Source organism: Oncorhynchus keta, chromosome 27 (assembly GCF_023373465.1).
Source record: "Oncorhynchus keta strain PuntledgeMale-10-30-2019 chromosome 27, Oket_V2, whole genome shotgun sequence".
NCBI classification, from domain to species: domain Eukaryota; kingdom Metazoa; phylum Chordata; class Actinopteri; order Salmoniformes; family Salmonidae; genus Oncorhynchus; species Oncorhynchus keta.
The window spans coordinates 48,554,449-48,574,211 of record NC_068447.1 but is presented as its reverse complement, the minus strand read 5'-3'; the positions used below and the strand labels follow the sequence as shown (position 1 = coordinate 48,574,211).

The 19,763-nt window shown below is 47.0% G+C and overlaps 1 protein-coding gene across 4 annotated transcripts in view; it reads left to right on the top strand.

Annotated features, from left to right (window-relative positions):
- The window catches only part of LOC118360235 (agrin-like), a 409,423-nt gene that overhangs the window by 352,597 nt on the left and 37,063 nt on the right, over positions 1–19,763 (top strand). For all 4 annotated transcript variants that reach the window (XM_052482562.1, XM_052482563.1, XM_035739526.2 and 1 more), the window contains 6 exons: positions 878–1,070; positions 3,873–4,088; positions 4,518–4,747; positions 11,147–11,281; positions 14,654–14,744; positions 16,725–16,889. In XM_052482562.1, coding sequence (XP_052338522.1) covers positions 878–1,070; positions 3,873–4,088; positions 4,518–4,747; positions 11,147–11,281; positions 14,654–14,744; positions 16,725–16,889 — 1,030 coding nt within the window. The remainder of the gene's footprint in view (positions 1–877; positions 1,071–3,872; positions 4,089–4,517; positions 4,748–11,146; positions 11,282–14,653; positions 14,745–16,724; positions 16,890–19,763) is intronic.

Below are 19,763 nucleotides of genomic sequence, written 5' to 3'. Positions count from 1 at the left end.
TCTAGATGAGTGGTGAGAAGAGAATCGTCCAACCCATTGGGTATCTCACTACACCCCCATATGCTATATCTTGGAATATACAGACAGCGGATTAGACGTACATTTCCATTGCAATACTTCTGACTTTGCAAGACTTCACTTTGTAGTTTCGACCCACAAACTCCGGACTTTATAGTATTCCCAGAAAGCATGGATTACGACGTCGTTATGGTTATGTATATCTTATCTATCATGTGAACATCCTTTTCTGACTCAAATAAGATTCCCTCAAGGTTGCTCTGATGTACAAAAGATTTTAACTCAAAAGTTTGTGATATATAACTTTTAAGTTGCGTGTATTTGAAACTATCTTTATTGGTACCTTTTAATTCTGTTACGGAAATACATGTATTTCCTGTTACCAAGTAATTTACCGTTTCTATGCCTTTAAGTGTTCCATGTGGACCAATGTATCTGTGAATTCTGAAAAGCTTTCCAAGGATTGTACCTTAAGGTTGTGTTTTTAGAGAGGGATATTGGTTCGTGTAGAATACGTTTCATTTTCTTCCATATTGTTATAGTGTTCTTTACTATGAAGTTAATGTTCTTAGCGTTATCCTTTGAAAATAGACGTATATTCTGGGGGTGAGCATGAGCATCTTCGATATATACCCATTGTTTCTCTTTAATGCATTTAACTATATGTCGCAAGTAAAATACTTGGGTAGCGAGTTGATACAATTTCAAGTCTGGAAGGTTAAAACCACCTCAGACTTAGGAAGATGTAAAACTTTCCTTTTTATTTTATGAATTTTATTAGCTCAAAACATTTTTTAAAGCATGTCATCGGTGGGATAATTGGTATTACCGAAAATAAATACCCCTCTCTTCTTCCCAGTGATCACATACTTCATCCCGTCATTCGGGGGTAAGTCCTATCTGGCCTTCGACACCATGAGGGCCTATCACACGGTCCGCATCGCCATGGAGTTCAGGGTGGCCGAGATGACGGGCATCCTGCTCTTCAACGGCCAGGATGGCAAGAAGGACTTCCTGTCTCTCACCCTGGTCAATGGCAAGGTGGAGCTCAAGTGAGTGGACGGTTGGAGGTGATAGAACAGGAAGGGACAAAACAGGAAGAGGTTCAGTTGTGTCAAAGGGCATTGATGGCAAGCTGTAGATCAGGGTGTAAAAACATACGGCCCGGATCCGGCCTGGTCTGCGGGTGGTTTGAGTAAAAAAATGACATATACACTACATGACCAAAAGTATGTGGAGACTTGCTTGTCGAACATCTCATTCCAAAATCATGGGCATTAATATGAAGTTGGTCCTCCCCTTTGCTGCTCTAACAGCCTCCACTCTTCATGGAAGTCTTTCCACTAGATGTTGGAACATTGCTGCATAATCAAGAGCATTAGTGAGGTCAGGCACTGATGTTTGGCAATTTGGTCTGGCTCGCAGTTGGCATTCCAATTCTTCCCAAAGGTGTTCGATAGGTTTGAGGTCAGGGCTCTTGGCATTGCACATGGTGATCTCAGGCTTGTGTGGGGGTGCTCGGCCATGGAAACCCATTTCATGAAGCTCCCGATGAACAGTTCTTGTGCTGACGTTGCTTCCAGAAGCAGTTTGGAACTCGGTAATGAGTGTTGCAACCGAGGACAGACCATTTTTATGCATTACGTGCTTCAGCACTCAGGGTCCTGTTCTGTAAGCTTTTGTGGCTTACCACATAGCGGCTGAGCCGTTGTTGCTCCTAGACGTTTCCATTCCACAATGACAGAGCTTACAGTTGACCTGGGCAGCTCCAGCAGGGCAGAAATTTGATAAACTGACTGCCACATTGAAAGTCACTGAGCTCTTCAGGCCATTCTACTGCCAATGTTTGTTTATGGAGATTGCATGGCTATGTGCTCTATTTTATACAGATGTCAGCAACGGGTGTGACTGAAATAGCCCAATCCACTAATTTAAAGGGCTGTACCAGTCCAGTATCGACCCACCTACTCATTCAAGGGATTTTCTTAATTTTCTACTATTTTATACATTGTATAATAATAGTGAAGACATAAAAACTATGAAATAACACATATGGAATCATGTAGTAAACAAAAAAGTGTTAAACAAATCGAAATCTATTTTAGATTTTAGATTCTTCAAAGTAGCCACCCTTTGCCTTGATGACAGCTTTGCACACTCATGGCATTCTCTCAACCAGCTTAACCTGGAATGCTTTTTCCAACAGTCTTGAAGGAGTTCCCACATATGCAAGCACTTTTTGTCTGCTTTTCCTTCACTCTGTGGTCCAACTCATCCCAAACCATCTCAATTGGGTTGAGGTCGGGTGATTGTGGAGGCCAGGTCATCTGATGCAGCACTCCATCACTCTCCTTCTTGGTCAAAAAGCCCTTATACAGCCTGGCGGTGTGTTGGGTCATTGTCCTGTTGAATAACAAATGATATTCCCACTAAGTGCAAACCAGATGGGATGGCATATCACTGCAGAAGGCTGTGGTAGCCATGCTGGTTAAGTGTGCCTTGAATTCTAAATAAATCACTGATGGTGTCACCAGCAAAGCACCCCAACACCACCACACCTCCTCCATGCTTCGCAGTGGGAACCACACATGTGGAGATCATCCATTTACTTAATCTGCGTCTCACAAAGACATGGCGGTTGGAACCCAAAATCTCAAATTTGGACTCATCAGACCAAAGGACAGATTCCCACCGGTCTAATGTCCATTGCTCGTGTTTCTTGGTCCAAGCAAGTCTCTTCCATTTGACCATGGCCTGATTCACACAGTCTCCTCTGAACAGTTGATGTTGAGCTGTGTCTGTTACTTGAACTCTGTGAAGCATTTATTTGGGCTGCAATCTAAGTTTAATCAACTTGTCCTCTGCAGCAGACGTAACTCTGGGACTTTCTTTCCTGTGGCGGTCCTCATGAGAGCCAGTTTCATCATAGCGCTTGATGTTTTTTGCGATTGCACTTGAAGAAACTTTCAAAGTTCTTAAAATGTTCCGTATTGACTGACCTTCATGTCTTAAAGTAATGATGGACTGTCATTTCCTGTTGCTTATTTGAGCTGTTCTTGCCATAATATGGACTTGGTCTTTTACCAAATAGGGCTATCTTCTGTATACAAGCCCTACTTTTTCACAACACAACTGATTGGCTCAAACACATTAAGAAGGAAAGAAATTCCACAACTTAACTTTTAACAAAGCCACACCTGTTCATTGAAATTCATTCCAGGTGACTACCTCATGAAGCTGGTTGAGAGAATACCAAGAGTGTGCAAAGCTGTCATCGAGGCAAAGGGTAGCTACTTTCAAGAATCTCAAATCTGAAATATATTTTGTTTTGTTTAACACTTTTTTGGTTACTACATGATTCCATATGTGTTATTTCATAGTATTGATGTCTTCACTATTATTCTACAATGTTAAAAATAAAGAAAACCCCAGGAATGAGTAAGTGTGTTCTAAAACGTTTGCCTGGTACTTATATATATACTTTAAAATGACTCAGATCAAATTGAAACTGTGTAGAAATGATTATGGACCTCCATTCCAACAGTAGCTCTATAAAAATCCCATTAGAAAACATTAGAGTAGAGGGCAATTGATTATGAGAAATATAATACCATCAATTCTCAACCAAGTTTTCCTTAGGTACATGTAGGGCAGTTAATCGGGTGTAGCTGGTGCACCTATGAACCTCTAATCTGCTTCCTTTAAAAAAAATGTATATACTGAAAAACATATGCGGTATGGGCCAGTTTCCTGTATCCAGATTTAAACCTATTCCTGGATTAAAAATCATCTTTCAATGCAGATACTCCATTGAACATATTATATAAAGATCATGGTTTGCTACCCATCCCTAGGTTCAACACCGGCTCGGGCACAGGCACACTGGTCAGTAAAGTCCAGGTGAAGCTGGGTCGCTGGTACCAGCTGGTGGTGACGAGGAACCGGCGCAACGCCGTGCTGAGCGTGGATGACGAGCTCCACATCGAGGGCGCCAGCCCCCCCGGAACCGACGGCCTCAACCTGGACACACACCTCTTCATCGGAGGGGTGCCCGAAGACATGATGACAGAGTGAGGCCTAACATGAAGATGGCATTAGTATGGTTGTATGTTAGCAATATATAATTAGTAATGTATTAGTATATATATATAGAGAAAAGGAGATTGATGGAGAAAGGAGTTGTTGAGTTATATAAAACCAGTACAGTACGGAACTCTCCGGTACCATATTGGTTTATTGAGACGCGTACACAGTGAGCATTAGCAGAGCTGCAGGTATTGCTTTTTTCATATTATTTGTTTGTTTTTTCTGTCCAGCACCTGTGTTTATTTTTCCTATTTTTCACTAAGTTGATTTGAATAACTATTGAATGGCTGATGGTATATTGTCATTCACACTCTTTCTCTCTGTTGCTCTCTATCTCTCTCTCCCTCCCCTCTCCTCTCTTTCTCTCTCTCTCCCACTCCCACTCCCGCTCTCTCCATCCCCATCTCTCTTAGTGTGAAGGAGCGGACCTCCACCGGTACAGGTCTTGTTGGCTGTGTTCGCACGCTGGACGTCAACAACCTGGTGTACAACCTGCAGGAGAAGGGTGGCAACGTGCTCTACGGCACCGGCGTAGGCGAGTGCGGCAACAACCCGTGCCAGCCGAACCCCTGTAAGAACAGCGCCTCCTGCCAGGTCAAGGAGGCTGAGATGTTCCACTGCAAGTGCATCAACAGCTACTCCGGTCAGCCAAACACTTTTTCTTTCAAACAACAGAGTCCTGGTCATTAGGCACCAAACGGCTGAAAGTGGCTCGCAACATCAAGGGACTACCTGGACTTGTCCATTGAGAAACGCCATTGCAACACGTCTCAAACTGTTTTTTCGTTGCATGCCCTAATGAACATGACTCAGACCTCAGTTCTTGGCACCGTAGATTTGACTTCACAAATAGTATTTGTTTTTGTTTATTTGAACAATTAAGCTGCACTTGATTGAGCTTGCCTGGCACAATAGAACCAAATTACATAGTCCCCACAGTAGAGGTCTTGGATGGATCCACCTGTACCCAAATACCCGAGACCCGGTCCGGGTCCCGAGCGAGTCCGGATACAGAATTCTAAACAATGTCACAGGTCTAGGTCGTATCTGATATAGTTTGTTGCGGTCTTGGGTATATGTAATTGTAACAGACTTGTTAGGAAGGGCACGAACAGATCTGAACGTGACTGCTGCAGTAGAGAGAGAGAGAGAGAGAAATATCTTCTTATTTATGTTGCTGCTCTTGCTTTTCACTTTGTGTGGACTGTGGCGTGTTTAGCTTGTGGTTGGCCAGCCATTGCTGCAATAGGCTACGGTCATATAGCCTCTCTCCATGTGTGGCAAAAGTTAGGAGCTATCTAACCAATGGAAGATGGAATTAAAAGTTGAAGTAGAGGGTTAGGCTTCAATGACCAAGAGCCAACAGAAATGCTGCATCTTAATATTCTGAATTTGAGTTGTTGTTATTTGTAACTCTAGGATGAGAAAGCGCATGCACTGCAACCTCAGTTAGCCTAGCTAGCTAACATTAGCTATTTTAATTAGCTTCTCCCGGTTTGATGCAGTCAAGACGGGTACCACGTACTCATATTTGATGATAAATAGCCTAGCTAAGGCAGCTATTAGTCTACTATGGCGCGAATCGGCATGGTTGGTTGCCGTCTCTCACTTCTCCCTCCCTCCTCACATTGTCACTCGCTCACAGTATGGCCCCCTCCCCCGCCTACTAGAGCGGCATCTGCCTCCCTCCTCACATTGTCACTCGCTCACAGTATGGTCCCTCCCCCCGCCTACTAGAGCGGCATCTCCCTCCCTCCTCACATTGTCACTCGCTCACAGTATGGCCCCTCCCCCCGCCTACTAGAGCGGCATCTCCCTCCCTCCTCACATTGTCACTCGCTCACAGTATGGCCCCTCCCCCGCCTACTAGAGAGGCATCTCCCTCCCTCCTCACATTGTCACTTAATCACAGTATGGCCCCTCCCCCGCCAACTAGAGCGGCATCTCCCTCCTCACATTGTCACTTAATCACAGTATGGCCCCTCCCCCACCTACTAGAGCGGCATCTCCCTCCCTCCTCACATTGTCACTAGCTCACAGTATGGCCCCTCCCCGCCTACTAGAGCGGCATCTCCCTCCCTACTCACATTGTCATTCGCTCACAGTATGGCCCCTCCCCACCTACTAGAGCGGCATCTTCCTCCCTCCTCAAATTGTCACTTGCTCACAGTATGGCCCCTCTTACTAGAGCGGCATCTCCCTCCCTCCTCACATTGTCACTAGCTCACAGTATGGCCCCTCCCCCGCCTACTAGAGCGGCATCCCCTCCCTACTCACATTGTCATTCGCTCACAGTATGGCCCCTCCCCCGCCTACTAGAGCGGCACCTCCCCTCCCTCCTCACATTGTCACGGTCACAGTATGGCCCCTCCCCCACCTACTAGAGCGGCATCTTCCTCCCTCCTCAAATTGTCACTCGCTCACAGTATGGCCCCTCCCCCGCCTACTAGAGCGGCATCTCCCTCCCTCCTCACATTGTCACTAGCTCACAGTATGGCCCCTCCCCCCGCCTACTAGAACGGCATCTCCCTCCCTACTCACATTGTCATTCGCTCACAGTATGGCCCCTCCCCCGCCTACTAGAGCGGCACCTCCCTCCCTCCTCACATTGTCACTCGTTCACAGTATGGCCCCTCCCCCGCCTACTAGAGCGGCACCTCCCTCCCTCCTCACATTGTCACTAGCTCACAGTATGGCCCCTCCCCTCCTACTAGAGCGGCATCTCCCTCCCTACTCACATTGTCATTCGCTCACAGTATGGCCCCTCCCCCGCCTACTAGAGCGGCACCTCCCTCCCTCCTCACATTGTCACCGGTCACAGTATGGCCCCACCCCCACCTACTAGAGCGGCATCTTCCTCCCTCCTCAAATTGTCACTCGCTCACAGTATACCCCCTGCCTACTAGAGCGGCATCTCCCTCCCTCCTCACATTGTCACTAGCTCACAGTAGTAGAACGGCATCTTCCTCCCTACTCACATTGTCATTCGCTCACAGTATGGCCCCTCCCCCGCCTACTAGAGCGGCACCTCCCTCCCTCCTCACATTGTCACTCGTTCACAGTATGGCCCCTCCCCGCGTACTAGAGCGGCACCTCCCTCCCTCCTCACATTGTCACTCGTTCACAGTATGGCCCCTCCCCCGCCTACTAGAGCGGCATCTCCCCCCCTCCTCACATTGTCACTTAATCACAGTATGGCCCCTCCCCCACCTACTAGAGAGGCATCTCCCTACCTCCTCACATTGTCACTTAAACAGTATGGCCCCTCCCCCGCCAACTAGAGCGGCATCTCCCTCCTCACATTGTCACTTAATCACAGTATGGCCTCTCCCCCACCTACTAGAGCGGCATCTCCCTCCCTCCTCACATTGTCACTAGCTCACAGTATGGCCCCTCCCCCGCCTACTAGAGCGGCATCTCCCTCCCTACTCACATTGTCATTCGCTCACAGTATGGCCCCTCCCCCACCTACTAGAGCGGCATCTTCCTCCCTCCTCAAATTGTCACTTGCTCACAGTATGGCCCCTCCCCCGCCTACTAGAGCGGCATCTCCCTCCCTCCTCACATTGTCACTCGCTCACAGTATGGCCCCTCCCCCGCCTACTAGAGCGGCATCTCCCTCCCTCCTCACATTGTCACTCGGTCACAGTATGGCCCCTCCCCCACCTACTAGAGCGGCATCTCCCTCCCTCCTCACATTGTCACTCGCTCACAGTATGGCCCCTCCCCCGCCTACTAGAGCGGCATCTCCCTCCCTCCTCACATTGTCACTCGCTCACAGTATGGCCCCTCCCCGCCTACTAGAACGGCATCTTCCTCCCTACTCACATTGTCATTCGCTCACAGTATGGCCCCCTCCCCGCCTACTAGAGCGGCACCTCCCTCCCCTCCTCACATTGTCACTGTTCACAGTATGGCCCCTCCCCGCCTACTAGAGCGGCACCTCCCTCCCTCCTCACATTGTCACTAGCTCACAGTATGGCCCCTCCCCGCCTACTAGAGCGGCATCTCCTCCCTACTCACATTGTCATTCGCTCACAGTATGGCCCCCTCCCCGCCTACTAGAGCGGCACCTCCCTCCCTCCTCACATTGTCACTCGGTCACAGTATGGCCCCACCCCCACCTACTAGAGCGGCATCTTCCTCCCTCCTCAAATTGTCACTCGCTCACAGTATGGCCCCTCCCCCGCCTACTAGAGAGGCATCTCCCTCCCTCCTCACATTGTCACTAGCTCACAGTATGGCCCCTCCCCCGCCTACTAGAACGGCATCTCCCTCCCTACTCACATTGTCACTCGCTCACAGTATGGCCCCTCCCCCGCCTACTAGAGCGGCACCTCCCTCCCTCCTCACATTGTCACTCGTTCACAGTATGGCCCCTCCCCCGCCTACTAGAGCGGCACCTCCCTCCCTCCTCACATTGTCACTCGTTCACAGTATGGCCCCTCCCCCGCCTACTAGAGCGTCATCTCCCCCCCTCCTCACATTGTCACTTAATCACAGTATGGCCCCTCCCCCACCTACTAGAGAGGCATCTCCCTCCCTCCTCACATTGTCACTCGCTCACAGTATGGCCCCTCCCCCGCCAACTAGAGCGGCATCTCCCTCCTCACATTGTCACTTAATCACAGTATGGCCCCTCCCCCGCCTACTAGAGCGGCATCTCCCTCCCTCCTCACATTGTCACTAGCTCACAGTATGGCCCCTCCCCGCCTACAGAGCGGCATCTCCCTCCCTACTCACATTGTCATTCGCTCACAGTATGGCCCCTCCCCCACCTATTAAGCGGCATCTTCCTCCCTCCTCAAATTGTCACTTGCTCACAATGGCCCCTCCCCGCTTACTAGAGCGGCATCTCCCTCCCTCCTCACATTGTCACTTGCTCACAGTATGGCCCCTCCCCCGCCTACTAGAGCGGCATCTCCCTCCCTCCTCACATTGTCATTCGCTCACAGTATGGCCCCTCCCCGCCTACTAGAGTGGCATCTCCCCTCCCTCCTCACATTGTCACTCGGTCACAGTATGGCCCCACCCCCACCTACTAGAGCGGCATCTTCCTCCCTCCTCAAATTGTCACTCGCTCACAGTATGGCCCCTCCCCCACCTACTAGAGAGGCATCTCCCTCCCTCCTCACATTGTCACTAGCTCACAGTATGGCCCCTCCCCCGCCTACTAGAACGGCATCTTCCTCCCTACTTTCAGATGTTTTCGTAAGATGGGCAGGTACTCCGCTGTCCTGACTTTAGGGGGAAGCTGGTTCCACCATTGGGGTCCAGAACTGAGAAGGGCTTTGACTGGGCCGAGTGGGAGCTGCCCTCCCATAGGGGTGGGAGGGCCAAGAGACCAGAGGTGGCAGAATGCAGTGCTCGGGTTGGGGTGTAGGGTTTGATGCACGAAGGGGCAGTTCCCCTTGCTGCTCCATAGACAAGCACCAGGGTCTTGAAGATGATGCGAGCTTCGACTGGAAGCCAGTGGAGTGTGCAGAGGAGCGGTGTGACATGGGAGAACTTAGGAAGGTTGAACACAAGGCGGGCTGCGCCATTATGGATAAGTTGCAGGGGTTTGATGGCACAAGCGGGGAGCCCAGCCAACAGAGAGTTGCATTAGTCTAGACAGGAGATAAGTGCCTGGATTAGGACCTGCACCACTACCTGTGTGAGGAAAGGTTGTACTCTTCAAAGCAGTGACTGCAGGAGCAAGCTTTGATGTTTGCAGAGAACGACAGTGTCTTGTCCAGGGTCATGACAAGGTTCTCTGCACTCTGGGAGGGGGACACCATGGAGTTGTCAACCATGATGGAGAGGTCTTGGAGTGGGCAGGCCTTCCCCGGGAGGATGAGTAGCTCCATTTTGTTGAGCTTGAGGTGGTGGGCCGACATCCAAGCTGAGATGTCTGCCAGGCATGCAGAGATGCGTGTCGCTACCTGTGCATCAGAAGAGTGGAAGGAGAAGAGTAGTTGAGTGTCATCCGCATAGCAATGACAGAAGACACAATGTGAAGATATGACAGAGCCAAGTGACTTGATGAAAAGAGGAGAGGTCCTAGAACCGAGCCCTGGGGGACACCAGTAGTGAGAGCACATAGTGCAGTCACAGGCGACCTGTCAGGTAGGATGCAATCCAAGTGTTTGCAGATCCTGAGACACCCAACCCTGAGAAGGTGACGAGGAGGATCTGTTGAAGGCAGCAGATAGATCTGGGAGGATGAAAACAGAAGAGAGCGAGTCCGCTTTAGCAGAGCGGAAGAGCGTCTGTGACACAGAGGAGAGCGGTCTCGGTTGAATGAGCTGCCTTGAAATCTGACTGGTTAGGGTCAAGAATATAGTTCTGAGAGAGATAATGAGAGAGTTGGTCAGAGACAAGAGAGAGAGGGAGATGGAGTAAGAGGGAGGGAGAGAGACGATAGAAAGAGTGTGTATGTGTGTGCGAGAGAGAGTGAGTAACAGGAGAAATTGATGAGAAAGAGTGTAATAGAACTCAGCGGAAGGGGTTAATTACAGCATTCTCCTCGCCTCAGGCAGCTCTGGCTACTTAAATAATGACAGCTGAATTGGGATCCGTCCTGGCTAGCGTAGGGCAAAGCCAATTTAGCCATCCGGGAGCCATTTCAGACACCTCTCCCACAGCCAAGACCCGTCTCCATACGCATGACAGCAAAACAGCAAGACAGGGTGCCTGGGTCTTTCCTTAATCTTTCTAAATCCTATTAGAAAAGGACCTCTATTACTGAGGAAATCATGGAATGAAGGGAAATGGTCTGAAAGGCTTAGGTTGTATTAATTAGGGCATACCGTAGCAAAACGGTATGCAATAGAAAATGGAAAAGTTTCTTAGAATACAACTTAATTGTCCATATGTTACAGAAAATAGCAGTAATTTGTCTTCTGCCCCAAGTTCAGGTAGTCCTTTTTGTCATTTATTTCCCTTTTTGGTGCCTAATGAATACAACCCTGGTTTTTATAAGAGAAGATGGAATAAAGATTCTGTGGTTTGAGTTCTAACTTGGGGTGTTTTTTTGTAATTTGGTGATGGTGAAATATAGGTCCGACGTGCGCCGACACCCACAATCCATGCGAGCCTAACAGATGCCACCCATCGTCCCAGTGTCAGGTGCAACCAGAGGGAGGGTATAAGTGTGAGTGTCCCATGGGCCGCGAGGGACTCCATTGCGAGCAAGGTACTGGCACCTCTTTTTAAAGAAGTTAAATCCCTACTGCTGAACCTTTTGTGTCTGTGTTTGAGAGAGAGTGAGCATGTACAGTATTTGAGATATAAACTCAGCAAAAAAAGAAACGTCCTCTCACTGTCAACTGCGTTTATTTTCAGCGAACTTAACATGTGTTAATATTAATTAATATTTCTGTGAACATGCAGCTGGTGTGGGCACCAGCTGCATTAAGTACTGCAGTGCATCTCCTCCTCATGGACGACACCAGATTTGTCGGTTCTTGCTGTGAGATGTTACCACACTCTTCCACCAAGGCACCTGCAAGTTCTGGGATATTTCAGGGGGGAATGGCCCTAGCCCTCACCATCCGATCCAACAGGTCCCAGATGTGCTCAATGGGATTGAGAATTTTTTACATTTTATTTCACCTTCATCTAACCAGGTAGGCCATTTACAACTGCGACCTGGCCAAGAAAAAGCAAAGCAGCGTGACACAAACAACAACACAGAGTTACACATGGAATAAACAAATGTCCAGTTAATAATACAGTAGAAAAAATCTATATACAGTGTGTGTAAGTGAGGTAAGATTAGACAGGTAAGTCAATAAATAGGCCGTAGTGGCGAAGTAATTACAATGTAGAGTAGAGTAGAGATACTGGGGTGCAAAGGAGAAAAAAATAATAACAATATGGGGATGAGGTAGTTGGATGGGCTATGTACAGGTGCAATGATCTGTGAGCTGCTCTGACAGCTGATGCTTACAGTTAGTAAGAGAGATATGAGTCTCCAGCCTCAGTGATTTTTGCAATTCGTTCCAGTCATTGGCAGCAGAGAACTGGAAGGAAAGGCGACCAAAGTAGGAATTGGCTTTGGGGGTGACCAGTGAAATTTTCCTGCTGGAGCGCGTGCTATGGGTGGGTGCTGCTATGATGACCAGTGAGCTGAGATAAGGCGGGGCTTTACCTAGCAAAGACTTATAGATGACCTGGAGCCAGTGGGTTTGGCGACAAATATGAAGTGAGGGCCAGCCGTCAAGCGCATACTGGTTGCAATGGTAGGTAGTATATGGGGCTTTGGTGACAAAAACGGATCCGGGCTCTTTGCTGGGCATGGCGGAACACTATCGTTTCTGTCTTGCAGGAAATCATGCACAGAACGAGCAGTATGGCTGGTGTCATTGTCATGCTGGAGCGTCATGTCAGGATGAGCCTACAGGAAAGGTATCACATGAGGGAGGATGATGACTTCCCTGTAACGCACTGAGTTGAGATTGCCTGCAATGACAACAAGCTCAGTCCAATGATGCTGTGACACACCGCCCCAGACCATGACTGACCCTCCACCTCCAAATCGATCCCGCTTCAGTGCACAGGCCTCGGTGTAACGCTCATTCCTTCGAGGATATAAACGCAAATCCGACCATCACCCCTGGTGAGACACAACCATGACTCGTCAGTGAAGAGCACTTTTTGCCAGTCCTGTCTGGTCCAGCGACGGTGGGTTTATGCCCATAGGCGACGTTGTTGCCGGTGATGTCTGGTGAGGACCTGCCTTACAACAGGCCTACAAGCCCTCAGTCCAGCCTCTCTCAGCCTATTGCGGACAGTCTGAGCACTGATGGAGGTGTTGTGCGTTCCTGGTGTAACTCGGGCAGTTGTTGTCATTCTGTACCTGTCCCACAGGTGTGATGTTCGGATGTACCGATCCTGTGCAGGTGCTGTTACACGTGGTCTGCCACTGCGAGGACAATCAGCTGTCCGTCCTGTCTGCCTGTAGCGCTGTCTTTGGCGTCTCACAGTACGGACATTGCAATTTATTGCCTTGGCCACATCTGCAGTCCTCATGCCTCCTTGCAGCATGCCTAAGGCACGTACACGCAGATGAGCAGGGACCCTTGGGATCTTTCTTTTGGTGTTTTTCAGGGTCAGTAGAAAGGCCTCTTTAGTGTCCTAAGTTTTCATAACTGTGACCTTAATTGCCTACCTTCTGTAAGCTGTTAGTGTCTTAACGACTGTTCCACAGGTGCATGTTCATTAAATGTTTATGGTTCATTGAACAAGCATGGGAAACCGTGTTTAAACCCTTTACAATGAAGATCTGTGAAGTTATTTGGATTTTTACTAATTATCTTTGAAGCACATGGTCCTGAAAAAGGGGCGTTTCTTTTTTTGTTGAGTTTATAAAGCATGTCAGTACAGTATGTACATCAGTCTGTGTTTTGACTTCAGTATTTATGTGTCGTATCACATCGCTACTTAAACTACAAACATTTGATTTAAAACATAAAACACCAAGCTTATCATTCACTCACACACACGCGCTTTCCTAACCTGACTGGTTCAACACACATCTGAGGAGAACCGCCTCTCGCCTCACCGTAAGTCCCAGTTAGCAGGTGATTTAAAATCAATTGGGGTGAACTGAAAATCATTGTGAGGGAAAGAGCATCTCACACTCTGAGGGCTTCAATTAAATCAATGAGATGACTAATGATATCAGTCCTCCCAATGTTGATTAATGAAGAAGTCACTCAGCCTGAGTGTCTGGCCTACACAAGATCTGGATCACGTAACAGAACCATAATTCAGCCAAATATGCTTTAAGGGCTGCACTGGGAACAGTTAAAGACAGGTGGTGTCGCCAATCGCCTACTCGAAGGAAGCCCTTGGTAGACATAGTTATACTCACTAATACTAAGTACAAGAGTGTTTTTCCCTAGTACTTGGCTGCTGTCCCCAATTCAACTACATATAGTTGCTTTGCTGGAACTCGTGTGAGATTTTAGATTCCAACTGTCCATCTCCCTCTGAGTCCCTGTGCCTTATGGCAGAAACATAGCCAGTCTTTTAAACCATAAGTGCAATTATCCTCTCAAAATGTGTGTGTGTGTGTGTGTGTGTGTGTGTGTATGCATTCAGCTAAAGAAACCGAACTCTTCTCCTGATCCACTGTCTGAGTTCCGAGGTTGCTCTTTCCTTTCCTTATTATGACAGCTGCTTTGACGGCAGACTTCCTTGTTGTGTCTGCAGCAGTGCTCCTATTGTCCTCTCCGTCATTAGCCGTTTCCTACACAATGGCTAATTAGCTTTCTCATCTCCGTCTGCCTCCCCTCCCTGACTCAGTTAGCTAATCCCGACTAATTAGCAAAGAAAAGAGCCTCGCAGCCCCAAACTGTCTGTTTGTGTGTGTGTCGGTGTGGGTGAAGACTAGGCCACCATTGTTATCCAAAATGGACCGCCTGGGTGGGTAGCACTTACTTCAGCCAACGTGCCCCTGACAGACTGTATAAGCCTTCTTACTGTCATAAGCATGCATAGTGCTATCGTAAGGATGACATAATGTCTGTTGTAATGCATTCCATTTGTGTTTCATCTTCAGTGTCGGACAAGAAAGGGGCCTACATGCCGTTCTTTAGTGGTGACTCTTACCTGGAGCTGAAGGGATTGCACACCTACGGTCACAATCTCCAGTAAGTCAAATGCAAATTTCACTACACACAGGCACACATATACTCACACACCTATACTCACACACACACTCTACGCATTACATGCACAACACCATATGTGTCCACAAAGACACCGTCACTGATATTTGAGTGTATTCTGGTCCTGTATCGTAAAGGCATATTGATCTCCAGGAGTAGGTACACGGGGAGCTGTAACTTGATGTAATGGCAGATAGATACTTAAAGCTGTGCCTCCAGCAGGACAGTCTTGTGATGAATTGAATATAATTAAATGGAACAGAACAGATCATTGTCCTGCTGCTTAGAAATAGTATTCCATAGAAATAGAATTAATTCAATGTTTATGTTGTCCTCTATGGTGGGAATTATTTTCAGTCTTGTGTAGGTTACACAAAAGAACACACAACTACAGCTATCATCACATAAAACATTGTTACATTATGTAAAGGCCAGATAGACATAACAGTAGACAGACAGGCATGGTAGACAAGTGTTTAAGGGATAGGCGTCCCGTCAACGGGACAGTTGTAAATCATGCAGAGCCTTGTGTCACGATTGCAGATTTTAGAGAAACGACAACAAATGTCGGTACATATAAGTGTGTTATATCGGCAGAAAGCTTAAATTATTATTAATACATTACTGTTATTACTGTGAAAAAAATGTCATTCTATTGTTTGAGGAGAGCTCCTAACAACAAAATACTTTTGTCACCGTGATAGGTTTGATAAATTCACCTCTGAAGGTGAAATGTGTACTTACATACTGAAATGTTGCTCTGATTTATCATCCAAAGGGTCCCAGAGATAACATGATGTGTCGTTATGTTAGATAAAATCCTTTTTCATGTCCTCATATCCTAAAAAGGTCCATATAGCATGCACGATCGATTTTGTATTTCCACTCGTTCGATTTGCAAAGAAAGGAATCTGTGAAAATTTCACCTTTAATGTTATTTCAACCAGTCAAATCACATTCGTATGTATTCCTCAGATACTAGAACGTAACCAGACTTCACAATATCATTAGGGGTGTAGTATATCCTATACGAAAACCATATTTGGTCAGAAAGCGACGCCTTCATGGCACTCCGATGACGCGGGTGGTCTTCACTTGAACGACTCTAACGTTGTCAAATAAGCACCAATCGGGGTCAAACAAAGCTAGCTAGATGGCCAATGAGCTGGACTTTACGGGAGTATCCAGAAACCCTGTTTCTGTTGTAAAATGTTGCTACTGACCTTGTACGACAGCATGCCTTTTCATTTTGGCCAAAAATGATAAGACTATTCAGAGTTATGAAAACTGGTTGTTTTGCAAATGTTGAACATAACATGTCTACTAATACTGGAAAAGCTAAATGAAACTCCAAGTATACACATGTGACTATATTCTTGCAGAAAAATGCAATATGAATGCAAATGTCTCCTTCACAATTTTCCCAAATGTACCTGGGTGACTTAACACTAAATGTCATGTCATTCACTCCTAATTCAAGTAATCCATCTGAGACTTTGCACATACACTGCAGCCATCTTGTGGACACCATTGGAATTACAAGCAGAGTGATGGCTGGAACTGGGATGTTTCTGTTGCATTTCAAAGATGGTGGTAGAAAAAGTGTTTATTTTCTTTGTATTTTCTTCTACCATTTACATCTACTCATTTCCACAAACTTCAAAGTGTTTCCTTTCAAATGGTACCAAGAATATGCATATCCTTGCTTCAGGGCCTGAGCTACAGGCAGTTAGATTTGGGTATGTCCTTTAGGCGAAAATTGAAAAAAAGGGTGCTATCCCTAAGTTGTAATACCAGGTCTGGCCTCCATTCCGCGATGGTGTTTGTTTACCATTGTTGTTGGTCTTCTGTCTGTTGTTTGGTTACTGTTGTTTTTTATGTTTAGTCTGGCGCTTGTTTACTATTGCTGTATATGTTTTATCTGTGCCTGGTTCTTTACTCATGTTTGTGTTTTGTCTGCAGCCAAAAGGTCAGCATGACGGTGGTGCTCATGGCCAACGAATCCAACGGCATGATATTCTACAATGGCCAGAAGACCGACGGCAAAGGGGACTTCATCTCCCTCTCCCTCAACGACGGCATCCTGGAGTTCCGCTACGACCTGGGCAAGGGCCCCGCCGTCATCAGGTGGGCACCACACTAGAACCCCATAGTGACTCTAGACTGAAACGCCATAGTGACTCTAGTCTGAAACCCCATAGTGACTCTAGACTGAAACCCCATAGTGACTCTAGTCTGAAACCCCATAGTGACTCTAGACTGAAACGCCATAGTGACTCTAGTCTGAAACCCCATAGTGACTCTAGACTGAAACCCCATAGTGACTCTAGACTGAAACCCCATAGTGACTCTAGTCTGAAACCCCATAGTGACTCTAGACTGAAACCCCATAGTGACTCTAGTCTGAAACCCCATAGTGACTCTAGACTGAAACCCCATAGTGACTCTAGTCTGAAACCCCATAGTGACTCTAGACTGAAACCCCATAGTGACTCTAGTCTGAAACCCCATAGTGACTCTAGACTGAAACGCCATAGTGACTCTAGTCTGAAACCCCATAGTGACTCTAGACTGAAACCCCATAGTGACTCTAGACTGAAACCCCATAGTGACTCTAGACTGAAACCCCATAGTGACTCTAGACTGAAACGCCATAGTGACTCTCGTCTGAAAACCCATAGTGACTCTAGTCTGAAACCCCATAGTGACTCTAGTCTGAAACCCCATAGTGACTCTAGTCTGAAACCCCATAGTGACTCAAGTCTGAAACCCCATAGTGACTCTAGTCTAAAACCCCATAGTGACTCTAGAGTGAAACCCCATAGTGACTCTAGTCTGAAACCCTAGACTGATATTGTAGCCCATAGCAACTAGTCCAGAACACCATAACGACTCTTAACTAGAACTCCATAGCAACTCTAGTCTGAAACCCCATAGTGACTCTAGTCTGAAACCCCATCGTGACTCTAGTCTGAAACCCCATAGTGACTCTAGTCTGAAACCCCATAGTGACTCTAGTCTGAAACCCCATAGTGACTCTAGTCTGAAACCCCATAGTGACTCTAGTCTGAAACCCCATAGTGACTCTAGACTGAAACCCCATAGTGACTCTAGACTGAAACCCCATAGTGACTCTAGTCTGAAACCCTAGACTAATATTGTAGCCCATAGCAACTAGTCCAGAACATCATAACGACTCTTAACTAGAACTCCATAGCAACTCTAGTCTGAAACCCCATAGTGACTCTAGTCTGAAACCCCATAGTGACTCTAGTCTGAAACCCCATAGTGACTCTAGACTGAAACCCCATAGTGACTCTAGTCTGAAACCCCATAGTGACTCTAGACTGAAACCCCATAGTGACTCTAGTCTGAAACCCCATAGTGACTCTAGACTGAAACCCCATAGTGACTCTAGTCTGAAACCCCATAGTGACTCTAGTCTGAAACCCCATAGTGACTCTAGTCTGAAACCCCATAGTGACTCTAGACTGAAACCCCATAGTGACTCTCGTCTGAAAACCCATAGTGACTCTAGTCTGAAACCCCATAGTGACTCTAGTCTGAAACCCCATAGTGACTCTAGTCTGAAACCCCATAGTGACTCAAGTCTGAAACCCCATAGTGACTCTAGTCTGAAACCCCATAGTGACTCTAGACTGAAACCCCATAGTGACTCTAGACTGAAACCCTAGACTAATATTGTAGCCCATAGCAACTAGTCCAGAACACCATAACGACTCTTAACTAGAACTCCATAGCAACTCTAGTCTGAAACCCCATAGTGACTCTAGTCTGAAACCCCATCGTGACTCTAGTCTGAAACCCCATAGTGACTCTAGTCTGAAACCCCATAGTGACTCTAGTCTGAAACCCCATAGTGACTCGAGTCTGAAACCCCATAGTGACTCTAGTCTGAAACCCCATAGTGACTCTAGACTGAAACCCCATAGTGACTCTAGACTGAAACCCCATAGTGACTCTAGACTGAAACCCTAGACTAATATTGTAGCCCATAGCAACTAGTCCAGAACACCATAACGACTCTTAACTAGAACTCCATAGCAACTCTAGTCTGAAACCCCATAGTGACTCTAGTCTGAAACCCCATCGTGACTCTAGTCTGAAACCCCATAGTGACTCTAGTCTGAAACCCCATAGTGACTCTAGTCTGAAACCCCATAGTGACTCTAGTCTGAAACCCCATAGTGACTCTAGTCTGAAACCCCATAGTGACTCTAGTCTGAAACCCCATAGTGACTCTAGTCTGAAACCCCATAGTGACTCTAGTCTGAAACCCCATTGTGACTCTAGTCTGAAACCCCATAGTGACTCTAGACTGAAACCCCATAGTGACTCTCGTCTGAAAACCCATAGTGACTCTAGTCTGAAACCCCATAGTGACTCTAGTCTGAAACCCCATAGTGACTCTAGTCTGAAACCCCATAGTGACTCAAGTCTGAAACCCCATAGTGACTCTAGTCTAAAACCCCATAGTGACTCTAGAGTGAAACCCCATAGTGACTCTAGTCTGAAACCGTAGACTAATATTGTAGCCCATAGCAACTAGTCCAGAACACCATAACGACTCTTAACTAGAACTCCATAGCAACTCTAGTCTGAAACATAGTGACCTAGTCTGAAATAGTGACTCTAGTCTGAAACCCCATAGTGACTCTAGTCTGAAACCCCATAGTGACTCTAGTCTGAAACCCCATAGTGACTCTAGTTTGAAACCCCATAGTGACTCTAGTCTGAAACCCCATAGTGACTCTAGTCTGAAACCCCATAGTGACTCTAGACTGAAACCCCATAGTGACTCTAGACTGAAACCCCATAGTGACTCTAGTCTGAAACCCTAGACTAATATTGTAGCCCATAGCAACTAGTCCAGAACATCATAACGACTCTTAACTAGAACTCCATAGCAACTCTAGTCTGAAACCCCATAGTGACTCTAGTCTGAAACCCCATCGTGACTCTAGTCTGAAACCCCATAGT